Source organism: Sprattus sprattus (assembly GCF_963457725.1).
Source record: "Sprattus sprattus genome assembly, chromosome: 15".
Classification (NCBI taxonomy): Eukaryota; Metazoa; Chordata; class Actinopteri; order Clupeiformes; family Clupeidae; genus Sprattus; species Sprattus sprattus.
Genome location: NC_137913.1, coordinates 19,698,948 through 19,712,954, shown reverse-complemented (window position 1 = coordinate 19,712,954; position 14,007 = coordinate 19,698,948). Strand labels below are relative to the sequence as shown.

Genomic DNA, 14,007 nt, shown 5'->3' with positions numbered 1-14,007 from the left:
AAAAAAAAGTTCCAGAATTCATCTGGAATGCCTTCATGCCATTTAATCAAATAAGGCAAATATCAAAGTCAGTGTTTCTGCTTTACATTTGGGTTTTGCTTTATTAAATTCAAACTCCAGTCTCTCAAAAAGCACTGAACGTATTAAAAACTCAGAACACCCATCCACTACAGTACAGAGGACAAATTGAAAAATAGATTTTTCTTTTTACCCAGTAGTGAGGCCTGAATGTGCATCACTCTGTCCCTCTTTGCCAGACTTTAACATCTGAACAGTCAGAGGCAACCTGACACAGTAATTAAACGCTGTCCCCTCGGCGGAAATCAGCAATTATTCACCCCCATTCCACCATCATTAATTAACATCAACGCAGATGCACAAATCCCATGGTTTTTCTTTTCAACGTTAGAGCTCACCCACTTAGTCCCTCTCAGTCTCACTTTGCCATAATTACACAATTTTAAAAAATTGCGACGCTTCATTAATTCAGTCTTGACAGACGACTTCAAAGAGCAGGCTACGTGTGTGAATGTTGTCAGTGCGTTGCAGAGTGACAGCAGGTGAGGGTATGACAAAGCCGCACGTGTGTTTGACTGTGTGTGTGTGTGTGTGTGTGTGTGTGTGTGTGTGTGTGTGTGTGTGTGTGTGTGTTTGTGTGTGTGTGTGTGTGTTTGTAGGCTTTGAAGGACAGCACAAGGTCAGGGAGGAGGGATGCTGTTTGTGTTGGTGAGTGGCTCACTGCGCAGTAGGCAGCAGCTTGCATTCAGCTTCTGTTATCAGTCCTCTCATGGCATGAGGTGCTAACACGGCGTGCACTGGCTGCAGGTTCAGACATCCACCCCCCCCAAACACACACATACACACACACACACACACACACACACTCATGGTTTCCTCAGTGTGGACCTTCCTCTTCTTCCCCCTTCCTGCAACCGTGTGTTGTGCTGGCGTCCGTGCCAGCGTTGAGAATGGCATCGGTTCTCCCCTGTAGAGAGAGGAGTGGTGGGGAGATTATGTTCCCCTTGCCACATGGGAGGAGATATGTTTGTGTGTTGTTTTATGTGTGACAGAGCCTGGAAGCACAGCCCCCTTGTCAAAGCACATGTGTCATATCTGCTCCTCTGACACGGCCCTGCAAGGCAGCGCCGCGTCTCAATGAAGAATGAAAGAATGAAAGAAAGAAAGAAAGATAAAGACAGGAAAAAATGCATGCAAACAAGCCTCTTGTGTAATTTAAAAAAGAATGTGTGCAATGCAGCGGCTGTTGCTTTTGATAATTTCCAGTAAAGTGTTTCTGGTGGGGCCGGGGGGGGGGGGGGGTCTTCTTCTAAATGCTGCTGTGTCTGAACTGATGGGAAATATCACGAGGGGGATACTCCAGATGAAATGGTGTGTGAGCAATCGGTCAAGGGATTACCGAGACAATGCGGCAATTGTTTTTACGTCAGAAACCCTGTTTTAGCTGCAGAACAACCTTTGCTGGCTCTGGCCAATGCTTTGGCGTTTTTTCCCGTTAAGTAGCGTCAGTGGCTCGGAGGGTTGGCACCATCATGCTTTGGCAGTGTCACATCTTCAGTGTTGCCTTGCAGCACCGGATGCATCCGTCTCTGAAGTCCCCAAGTTCCACTCTTTCTCTCTCTCTGTCTCTCTCTCTTTGTCTCTATCTCTCTTGCGGTTGTTCTCCAGAGCACCGCGCAATGCCTTACCTAAAAGCCAGCACAGATGGAGGCCCAGGGTGAGGCTCTGCATGCCCAGCCGGCAATTGCTCACTTTAAGCCCGTGCCCGTAACTGCCGAATTGCCTCCATTTGCATCCCAGCGGGAAACCAAATGAGAAAGGCCGACAAGCGGAGTCAATCGCTCCTGTCGTCTGGAACTGCGGCAAATGGGCCTGCTGATGCGCCCACAGTACATCTGCCCTTAAGTGCCGGGAAGTCTCTGACCTCGAGCGGTGGAAAGAAACACTGCCAGCTTGGGAAACGGCACTCTGTGGGTCGCATGCCCCCCAAAAAAAGAAGAGTTCTGAGCCTCTTCAACTTCCTCCCTCTAATCTCGACTGTTTTTATTTCCCCCTTTTGAAAGAGCAGACCTCCACCAAATATAGCTTTGTCCATTCCCAGCCTGTCTGCATAGTTCTTGTCCGTTCATGCCATGGCTCACTTAACGTCTTATCTGACCTGCTTGTGTCTCTCTTCCTCCCTTTCTCTCTTTTTTTCTCTCTCTCTTTCTCTTTTTCAGGGAAGCGAGGATGGCGACGTTGACAAGAACAAGTGTTGCACTCTGTGCAACATGTCCTTCACCTCGGCCGTAGTAGCACAGTCCCATTACCAGGGAAAGATCCACGCCAAGAGACTAAAACTGCTACTGGGGGAGCAGCCTGCCATCACAGCCAAAGGTAAAGGGGGCCACACGTTGCCACCATTGGGGTTTCAACTAAGTGTGGGGCACTTATGGGATTTGTGGTGAAAGGATGATCGGCGATGCCGGGAAAAGGAGAGTGCTTGTCAGAAAGCTGGCGTGCCCTGTGTCAGAGCACCAAGGGGCTTTAATGTGGTGAGTGGGGGTCTTTGGCCTTCATGTGGACGCACTCAGCGTGTATGTGCATGTAGTATGCGGTACTGTGTGTACAGCCTCGTCGACCAAGGCTTCATAATCTCTCATGTAGCAACCTCACATGACGAGGAAGGGATGCTGATGAATGAGTTAATTAGTCCGCTATTTAAGGACTCGACTCTTTAATAGGGTTAATGTCACTGTGTAGTGTTGGCTTTCATTTAGACAGCTCTTTTATGTCCTGTCCTTCCACCCATGATATCCATAATCTTCCTTTTCATTGCATGCAGTCCCTATGAGTGAAGGATCTGTTTCCACTCTGCAGGTCTTTTAACTGCGTTTGTTCATGCTCACTTCACTCCTCATACCGAGTAAATCACTTCTCTTCCACATCCGAGTATGCTGTATGCTTCAATTCATCCAGCTATGCCCAACAAATGTGCTTTATATGCCGAGGATTTATTCTTCCTTTGTCAAAATCCAGCATCCTTGTTGAGATGTGAGGCACTTTTCACATTGTTAAAGTCAGTAAGCCAGACGATGAACTAAAATCGCGGTTTTGACGGCTTTGCCGTTTCACGCGCAGTCTTCAGTGGCGCCGGTGACAGCAGTACCATAAAATGGATCACGCCGCCGCTGCCTTTTTTGACAAGGTTGCGTCTGCAGAGATGCACAGGCTTTCCCGCACAGTGTCATGACTGAGGAGAACATCTGGCTGTTATTTTTTCCCGTCCTGGAATGTGCCTAGGCACCCAGCAGAAAAAGGCGGATGGTAGAGGCAAACCACCTGGTGTTTGCAGACGTGGCGATTTTTCAGCACCTGCCGAGTGCCCACTGCAGCCTCGACGTCTGCCACCCTGCATGCATGTGTGTGTGTGTGTGTGTGTGTGTGTGTGTGTGTGTGTGTGTGTGTGTGTGTGGACTGGCAAGACTGGCCCCTTCTGACGCGATGCATTGTTTAAATGTAATTACAACTCCCCGCACCTCCGGGTAGAGAGAAAGACGAGCAGCTTTCTAGGACGCAATGTGTGGCAGCTGCTCCTCTTAAATCTGTTTACAAATTGGTGGTGGGGAGAATAATGAACGCCAGCCGAGAGGGAAGAAGGAGGCTAAGGCTGACGCTGCTGCCGCGCAGCGGAGACAGGGAAATTGGATCACTCCCTAATTCAACACCTGGGACCCGTGCGAGTCGTGGCTCTCCTCCATGAGAGAGGAGGCCTTTGCAGGTGTGGTGCCCGCAGTTGTCACCATTATGATAAATAAGTTCCTGGCAGGTTTTTTAATGTATTTTTGTCCTTGTTAATTATGCGTTGAATTAAAGCTGTAGAGAGACTTGTGAGTTCGCCTGCTCCAAAAACAAGTGCAACAGTTGATTCTCTGTATTGTTGTTTTACCAGTTTGTACCAGTTCATCCTTGTTTCTCTGTGTTTGTGTGTGTGTGTGTGTGTGTGTGTGTGTGTGTGTGTGTGTGCCTGTCTATCTGGCTCTGTGTCTGTGTGTGTTTCAACTTCAATACCACACCCCACGAATCCGTCTTTGTAAATGCAGAATCTGTAATGGCAACATTGTGTATAGCTTCACAGGAGTGTCAAGAGAAGCATTGTGTAATGTGCTTTGTCAGCACAATGAAGTTAGGTGGCTATAAAAAGCTAGCTGGGTGCAGCGTATATCTTTCAGGCTCAGTTTTCACAGTAAAAAACATAGTCTGAAAATCCTTAGCTGAAACTCGTTTGGTCCAGTAGATTTTCTAGCATGCCAGCGAGTAAACTTTAAGGTTGTTGTTCATTGATGATTGAACAGAAAAGGAAAACAAGTGGGACAACTTGGCTTTGCTTGAGGAGGCGTAGATCGATGTCACAACTGGATCCGTTTTATTGGAACTTACACAGATAAATTAGCAGCAGAGTGGAAAGGTGCTCTGCGGAACGCTTATCGCAGACGAAGGCACTATACATTTTGCATCCCCGCCGAATTCTAAAGTGTTTGATTAACTGCACAGTTCAGCTTACACATGCCAGCATAACTTACAGCTTACACTGCCAGCATAAATCTCACATGCTCAGTTTTTTCTTTTCACAGAGAGACCTTACGCCACAAGCTGTTCCACTCTCTTTCAAAGTATATATGGTCCATGTCATCAGTGACTCCGCTAACATAACTAAACCGCTATAAAAGGTTTCCAGACCACAGTTAGCACAGTGAAACTTTGAAAGGGCAGTGGCAGGTTAATTAAAAAAATGGGCAAATGCAGAAATGGCAGAGGTATACCTCTTTCCACCCAGAGGCCATGCCAAGCACACCAGCCTTATGTTCACCTTGGCAGCCGTGCATAGCAAGAGCTGCCAGAATGAAAACTTCACCACAGCCAGGGCCAACCCTAGCACATTTGGCGCTCTAGGCAAGCCAACCCCCCCCCCAAAAAAAAAAAAAAAAACGTTTACACACTTTTCTTTTTCCAACCTTTTTCCGCAAAAAAAAAGATGGTATTTTGCCCTCTTAGGTTTAATTACTTTGAAATAAACACAGCAGCGATCACAACGCGGAACAAACATTAATTAAAGAACAAAATCACTGAGAAAATGTCACGTCTGTGCTGAACTCTGTTCCGGTCACGCCCCCCTGTTCAACGGTTGATGCACACACACTCCTCCGCGTTTTTAGTCTTCTGTTCTCTTGATTGCTGGCAAACAACAATCTTAGAAGTCTGGGTCACTTTTGGCACATTCTGTATTATTCACTCATTTTAAGCCATCAATCTACCTCAGGGCGAACAAAATTAGCCGAAACGGAATAAAACGGAATTCACCAAAATGTGAAAGGAAAATTATTTTTTTTTAAATGGAAAATCATTGATGTTTCGACTGAATGGCAATAACAAGGGACGTCACACGTCACTGGCTAGCTAGCGTTAGCTAACTAGCAAGATTTCATGCAATCCATTCGCTAAAGTTGACAATACAACACCAGTACCAGTCACCAGTATTACTCACTTGTTGACAAGTTGCCGTGTTTGTCTTTCTTAATGGGTGTGCTATGCAATGAGTAAGATATTTGTAGTGTTGTTGCACTAGCTATTGGCTTTATCTGTGCGCCCCTGGTGTAATTTATGAATGGCTGGCCCTCAATATTTTAATCATGTCTTTTTTGTATAATGTATAATAAATGGACATTTTTATATACCCACCTCTGTAAAATCCTTAAAGAACTATGTGACAGGGAGTAGGAAGGCTTTTAATGATAAGGTACATCTTCTCTTCTTAAGCGCCCGGGGCAATTCTGGCGTTCATGAAAGTTTTCTTATCTGGGATTCATTCTTGGCTAAGAATAGGATTGAAGGATTTACCTTTCTCCTTGGCACGTCTTCTTCTTCCTTTCTTTTCTTCTTAAATTAGAAATATATTATAGTAGTAGCCTACCCCTTCCTCTTTCGATTTTTGACTAGTATTTATTTATTTAATGACAAAATATTAGTTGGAGATATATAAGGGGGCGCAAAAATTTGTTCTTGGCGCCCCCCTCTGAGGGGCACCCTAGGCAACCGCCTATGTCGCCTGTAGGAAAGACAGGCCCTGACCACAGCCCACCAACTTTGCATCTGATGGAGAAGCAGATTTGCTTGCCCACCAAACAACAAGATGAGCAGCTCTCCTGCCATCACACATGTGGTGCTGGAGTCCATAAGATAAAGTGACTGTGTGTCATTCTTATACTAACCCTTAAGTTCCCATGAGCTCCTCAGAAATGTTTATTTGTTTCGGGATTTTAAAGCAAAGCCATTTGGATTTGAATTAGAGTAATGAGCAAAACAATTACCTTAACAGAAACTCTATTAACAGAAACACCTGCCCCCTTCCCATCACCTCCAAAGGCATAGCCTTGGGCATTCTTAGCAAAAGAAAAAGCATTTTAGGGTATTGAGTGCTCTAACAATTGGACATCATTCACTCAAAATCTTACTCAGTCAGATAATGAGCTCTCTTTCCAAAACTTTCTGGTGTTTTTGCTACTCTGCCTCATAGTGTTATGATCAGCTCCCCCAATGAAATTAATCTACCAATATATGGGAGCTTAATTAGAGGCAATGACCCATTTTGTCATCCAGCATATGGGAAACAATTAAACTCAGAATTTGCATTTAAACAGTGTGTCCCTGAGAAGCAGTAAACTTAATTGTTGCCGTAAGCCACAGCTTGAATTGCTTTTGCATGTAGGCCTCAGACATGATATTTCCCTGGAAATCTGTCAAATGCTACACAGACTGTGTGTCTATGAAGATACACAGGCTAGTCTCAATCTTGGGGAAGAAGACAGGGGAAATGTAAGCAAGTTATTTTGCGTAGAGCTACTTGGGACATACAGTCAGTTTCATGGGAGACTCATGGGAGACTGAGCAGCCCAAAGGTAAGGGGGACAATAGTGGGTATAATGCTACTCTGTCTGGTATGTATTTGTTTGATTGTTTGTTCATAATGTAATGTAATTTTCTGTTCTTTTTTTAATTTAATCATTTAGTTAAGTTTTTTTCTAAGCATTAATAATATAATAAGGCTATCATTACTTTGACTGATACCTGAGAAAACCTTACTCCATTGGGCTGAAAAGCTAAGTTAAACTTTGGCTAGGCTACCTATCTAACTGCTTTTCTGAAGATACTTCTGAAGATTCCCAATGAAGATTATTAAGAATGGCAAAAGCCAAACAGTTTGTTTCCATAGCTGTCCGTAAAATCACCTCAGGTACCTGGCGGCGTGAAGAAACCTCAACGATACAGGCCTGGTACTGTAGCGCTGGATAAGATCTGTCGCTACCAAAAGTCAACCGAGCTGCAAGCCGTAAGCTCTTCAGGAGGCCAGCAAGACTTACCTGGTTGGTCTGTTTGAGGACACCAATCTATGTGCCATACATGCGAATAGAGTCACAATTATGCCCAATGACATCCAGCGTGCTGGTGGCATCAATGGGTAGAGTGCTTAAATCCTCAAGATAACCCTTTACCCACTTAATCAGTTCCCCCTCACATCCGCACACTGGACTCCATTACACAGTTCAAAACTGCTGTTAAAACCCATCTTTTTTAAACTAACATACTCACTCTAACAGCATTGACTGCATTTCATTGCTGAGCTCATTGCTCTGCGACTAATTGTATATTTTATTGATCTTGATGTAAGGTGAGTAGCTATTAAATAAAATATATTATTACATTAAATTATTATTATTACTATTAATCACATAAATAAGAAATGAACCACAGACAACCATCAAATACATGAAGGCATAAACTGCATATTTTCATTATGAAATCCTAAACCTACAATACAGATTTAAGATAAATATGCCCTTGCTAGATAATTCCATTGCTAAAAAGGACTTTTGAGTGATTTCAAGTGACTGGGGTCTATTTCACCCCAAACATTATTGTTGTAGCTAAAATGCTAACACAATACGAGGGTTAAGGTGTCTGCATCTCAGGAAGGCTATCTCCCTCTTTCCAGCATTGCCGCTACAAGGTTATGCTATCAGAGTGAACCTATGCACAAGGCATGCTGTGTCACCCTTTCAACACACATCAGCATCCACTGCCAGCCTCCCTCCAGTGGTAATTGACCCAAAAAGAAGAGCTGAAAGCCCCCGCTGAAACTGTGCGTTCTGCGGTGGAACCAGCCACAAAGGATTATGAAAGGCACAGAGAGAGCAAGGGCACCCAAGTGGAAACCCTTGACGTCTGAGAACACTGTTGGATAGCTGAACACTCAGGATCAGTGCATGTGTTGTGTGTGTGTGTGTGTGTGTGTGTGTGTGTGTGTGTGTGTGTGTGTGTGTGTGTGGTTGTGGTTGTGTGTGTGTGGGTGTGTGTGTGTTTGTGTGGTTGTGGTTGTGCGTGTGTGTACATTTATGTTTTCGCAGAATGTATCATGCATTTGGTGCGTGCGATCATGTCTGCATGCTAATGTGTATGTGCATGTATGTATGCTTTTGTGTTCACATATCTGTTTGTGTGGAAAAGTGGAGAGCACACATCCGTGCCTCGATTCTCTCTCTCTCTCTCTCTTTCTACTCTTTCCCTCCATGCCTCCTCTCTATGCACCATGTGTGTGACATTAGGTCATCTTCCATACCATGAGAGGCCTGTCTAACACGCACATCTGCAGGGCTATGGCCTCATGTGGTGCAATTAGATGGCTCTGGGGGGGGGGGGGGGGGGGGGGGGGGCTCACTGGCATTGCATGTTATTAAAATCACCTTCCTGACTTCCTGGCCAGTTTCTTCTCAGTGCCCCTTCGTCCCCAACCGAACCCCCTCCATCCACACACACACACCAACACCTGCACTGTCTTGCCCTTTGCCCTTGTTCAGCAGTGGGCCCATTAAGCACCTTCCCTGTTCAGCTCCATCCCGGAACTAGCAATTAGTTTCTTATATCATCGGTCGTATGCTGTTTTAAAGTGCAATGAGCCCAATTTATGGTAATTGGACATGGAGTTCATACTGAGACAGAATGCTGTCAGACATAATGTAACAGGTAATTGTTGTCCCAGGGTGTATTACACGCATGATGGAGTGGAACAAACTTGAAGTCATTGCCAGATATAATACAGATTGACGGTAATATTGATGTGCATTCCATGGGTTATTGAACATTTCCGTAAACAATATGGCTGAGTGTGCTAGCCAATGCAGGTAGTATGTTCCTGGATTACACCAGCCAGTGGGAAGTTCTGGAACAGAATCCCAAACAGGAACTGACTGTGAGTCCGACACTGGCCCTGATAGGGTGTGGAAATGCTCCACGTGGAATAATATTACAGCATGTTTCTGCTCATTCTCTATGCTTTACTTCCTGCCACTGACAGATTTGGCCATTAGTGGTGCCATCTGTATCCAGTGGTTCGAGACTTGAGGAGTCAGGCCCCAGCAGAGGACTTGAAGGAGGCCTATCCATCCTTTTGACACCTGACACCAAAACCAAAAAGTTCCTTCGTCCAAACTTCACAGGGGATTAGAGGGGGGCGGGGACTTTTAAAGACTAGGTTTCACAACAGGGATTGAAATTAATCCTGCACTAAATTTGATCTGCAGTAGAGATACAGTATAGAATTCAAAATGTAATTTTTCTTCCGAAGGACCTGTTTGGGAAGCAAAAATTACCATTCCCGTGAGTAGAACAGGAGGATTTATAGTTGTAATAGAAGTTGAATGCAATTCTGCCAAGCCCTGTTTTTAATGCTAGTCAAGCCTTGATAATCATGATACCTTCTCCTCCCTCTCCACTTTGAATCAAGGAAACAGAGGGCACCTGGCCAGAGTATTGTTGCAGCTCTCCTTCTGACTGTACAGCAAGTGGCCTTCTGTGGGCTTCTAATGCAGCCTGTCAGGAAGATGAATCTGAGGCATCCCCGGGCTGCTGTTATTGATTTCTGCATAACGAACATTAGTGGGCCGGCAGAGTGCAGCCACTGATCCGTCCGTCTCCTGGGGAGAGCCCTCTGATTGAGCCTATCCGCCAAAAACACAGAGCCAACACACACACCCTCTCTCTCTCTCTCTCTCTCTCTCTCTCTCTCTCTCTCTCTCTCTCTCTCTCTCTCTCTCTCTCTCTCTGCCCTCTCTCTATCCTCTCTGCTCAGCCTCTCTCTCTTTTAGAATAGTGGCCAGGCATAAGGCTGGTCTGTGCCCCCTATTAAGTCATCGACCCGCGCTTTGTGTGAAGGGAGAGGCTCGTCACATTCTAAATGTGCGAAATGTACAAGACCAAATTAAAATGTGAAGCGATTATTCGAAAAAGCTTCTCAGAAAAAGCTGAACACGTGTTAATTTACTGTACGACTATCACGCCGACACCGTAGACACGCAAAGGGCAATTTCTCATCTGCCACTTAAGGTCTTATGCGCAGCTGTTATTTTAAAGCGCTGGCCAGACTCCAAGCTCCCGTCTCAGCGCTATATCTGTTAATGTCTCTGCCATTGTTAAGTGCGGGATTAAGCCCGAGAAGATTTGTCCTCGTTATATGTTCGGTGTCGTGTATGTTGCCCCCATATGAACAAAATGAATACTGCAGCTAATTATAATTGCAGAATGCATATGACGTTATTTAAGGGCCTCAATGTCTCAGTGACATTTTTTAAACTTCATGATTTTAAAAAGCAACTGTAAACCTCGCATAATGGCTATTCCGTCCCATTGAAGGAGCAAGACATGTGGAAATGAATGATGCGGATACAGAGCACATAAGCAGGAAATGTCTATGCAGTATTCAATACTTTTGTTTGTTCTATTTATTTTGTTGGACAGCTCAGGCGCTCGTCTCCGTGGTGATTTTTTCGCATTGAGGAAATATTTAGTTTTTGCCGCACAGAGGGGGATAAAGCAGAGGGAGGAAATGCAAAGCCCAAAAGGGAAAGCATTGTAGGAATAGATAAGTGCATGGGATTCAGAGAGCTTTGATCTTCCGCTTTTTGATCCAACAGCCCAATATCTCTCGCTGTGGTGTACACAGTGCCTTCTCTCGGGTTGGACAAGGCGGTACGCTCTGGTCTCCATACACATGCAGTTCTTCCTCTTACTGCGTGTTATAGGATCCATTTCATTTCTCTGCATAACGTACCTCTGGAGCTGAGCACCTGCATTCAAGTATGCTGCCCTGCTGGATATATGCTAAACTATTCCAGGAGGTCCCACATAGCCTACTACAGTAAAAATAGCGCTAAGCTCAGATGGGGTTTGCCATATGTTAGGTTTGCTGTGTGAATTTTATAGATGCGATGTTTTGTCTTATTATGATATTTAAAATTTTTACAGTGCGACAAGCATTTGGCCATAGCACATGCCCTTGTTTTTAGATATTAGTTTGCCAATGTGAAAAATAATCGCCAATACCTGAGCAGAAAACCATTACTGTCATGTTGCTTTGTTTATTAAATGCAATATTAAAAATTGCATCACATAATATACCTTGGATATTTCCAGTCATGAAATTAGGTTTGTGTGTTAGTCATGATTGGGAAGGAAAAGGCATGTCTGTGAGTACCGAGCTCCTCTCCGAAAAACCTCAGTGTTGACTGGGGCCAGATCCAGCCTCCATCTGTACCACAGGACTCTGCTGACTAAGAAGCCGGAACGCATTAGTGTGGCACTGATTCATTTCTTAGAGAACAAATTGGAAAGTTGACTGGCAGGGCCATTTCTCAAACAAACATAATGGGGAGCGGTTTTGTCTGGCTCATGTACATGTTATAAAAATACGGGCTCTTTCTGGAGTGTGCGCCTCAATACTTAATGTATTAATTTATGTTTAGCGGACTTATGCAAAGCTATGATTGCACTGGGTGCAGCTCTATTAATACATGAAGTTAATTTGTCAGTTTGCGTCCAGGGCAAGAGTGTTTAACCCAACAGTTGTTTATAATCATTGTGTTGAAGAGAAAGAAATGTTTCGCAGTATTCAGCACATCATCAGAATGCAAACTGATTTGTCCAAATTTGTGTAATACAATCTTTATTTCCTCTGTTATGCAGCACTTTCACTGTTAACAAAACTTGATTTGACAGTTACCACCTCAAAAACACTGTCATCAAGCGAAGAGAGTTTAGTTCAGACTTGGTTGTATCTTGTGTGGCCTATAAATAACTTGCCCCATCTCTAGGCGAGTAGGTCAGCGAGAGTTTTTTTCGCCACTAAGTGGCTTTTAGCCAGGCATTGATATGTTCACACACAGAGACCAGCTAAGAGAGACCTGACAGCAGAGGCTGCTCATTTCTTTGTGGGAGTACGGCGCATGAGTGTGCCTGACTCTCTCCTGGGCTGCAGAGGGGCTCAGTAGGGAGGAGTTGGTGAAGCGGCATATTGGTGATGATATACTGAAGTGGGGAGAGGAGACTTCCTGTTCTGCCGCGAACCTAGTGGACTGGAGAGAATATTTTAACTTAAGGGCATTTTAGGACTTTCCAAAACTGAAGAGAGATTCAGAAAAACAGAAGAGAAAGAAATGTTATAAGAAATTGAAGGAGAAAAGAAGAGGAAGGTAGAGAAAGGGAGGGAGGAAGGATGAGTGCAATCCATCTATGGTGTGCTCAGAAAAGGCCCTCCCCGGTGACCACAGAGACATTAGGTAAATCTATGAAAGCGGTAACAAATGCCTTTTCTTTTTACGGGGGCTCCAAAGTTAAGGCACAGAACTTAATTTGGGAGAAGCAGCAGGGCCATTAAGTCCTAGGTTGCTCTGCTATAATTACATTGGGCCAGACAGAACACCCCGCAGTCAAATTATATTGATGATGAATAATGGGCCATGGCGGAATTCAGGTTTCCTGTAGAGGAAGAGAGCTACTGCAGCGGCAGCGGTAGCAGGCACTAGCCCCCTCTGGGCTTTTTTCATGGTTGACGTGCGTGAAATCTGAAGTTTTAGAAAAATCAGTTTCAGGAAACATTGATTCCCCTCCATCTATAATTCTTTGTTCCATGCACATATCCTGTGGGAGATTTTATATTTTGGTATAAATTATGTATTTATAAGCTATTGTGTTTTTTCCCCCATTGGTAACACTTTATTTGAAGGAGTTTGCATAAGGCTGATATGACACAATCATAGCCATGACATTAAACCATTCATTCAAGTCATGAACATGTAGAAGTCAAGAATGAACTGTTGTCTGGAAGTGTGACTTGGTCAGTTATGTAATTTTGAATGCAAAGTTGATGTTGTTTTGGGATGTCTTCATATAGACAACTTGACATTTGCCACGACAACATAGCCTGTCAATGTGTTTGTTTATGACAACTTGACATTAACCAAGATAACATTAACATAACCTTTGACATAAAGGCAGGGGTGGCTATAGGGATCGAAAACATTTGGGGCTTAGCCCAGACCCTTTGGGGAGTCTGGGGGTATCCTCCCCCAAGAACTTTTTGTAAGTTCTCACAGCCTAATGCAGTATTTCCACACATTTTGGGGCGTGGCTGGGACTGGGCTATTAACCTAAAGCCCTGAATGTTTTCCTTTATGTACTTCATAAAGCTTGCTTCATTTCATTACCTTTTATCTTGCTCTTGCCCAAATAGTCAAGCATGCTGACAGTATGCTTAGTATGCTAGACAGCGGTGCTTACCACTGCGTTATGGCTCCACTGACCAACATGGGGAAGGTGACCCATCGGCCGGAAGGACCGGTTCAGGACCATTGGGGTTCAGCCCAATAGCCTGGTCGTAGTCTTGCCCAGTAAACATGTCATAGCAGGCCTAATTATGAAACTTAAAGAAACTATTTAGCTTTACGTGTTAACATTACATTAAACTGTCATATGTGGTTGGTTTTGGCATTGGCTGTCATGAGACCATTATAACTGTGTCATGAATATTTTCTTTAACGTGAACTACATTGACCAAACAACAATTTGGACCAGTCATTAAGAAGTCATGACATGTTAGTACACTGATAATCTCCTTGACCTCTA

At 44.3% G+C, this 14,007-nt stretch overlaps 1 protein-coding gene across 2 annotated transcripts in view; it reads left to right on the top strand.

Annotated features, from left to right (window-relative positions):
* zmat4a (zinc finger, matrin-type 4a) overlaps positions 1-14,007 on the top strand; it is a gene marked incomplete at both ends in the record, with an annotated part of 64,446 nt that overhangs the window by 38,251 nt on the left and 12,188 nt on the right. For both annotated transcript variants that reach the window (XM_080852294.1, XM_080852293.1), the window contains one exon: positions 2,238-2,394. In XM_080852294.1, coding sequence (XP_080708420.1) covers positions 2,238-2,394 — 157 coding nt within the window. The remainder of the gene's footprint in view (positions 1-2,237; positions 2,395-14,007) is intronic.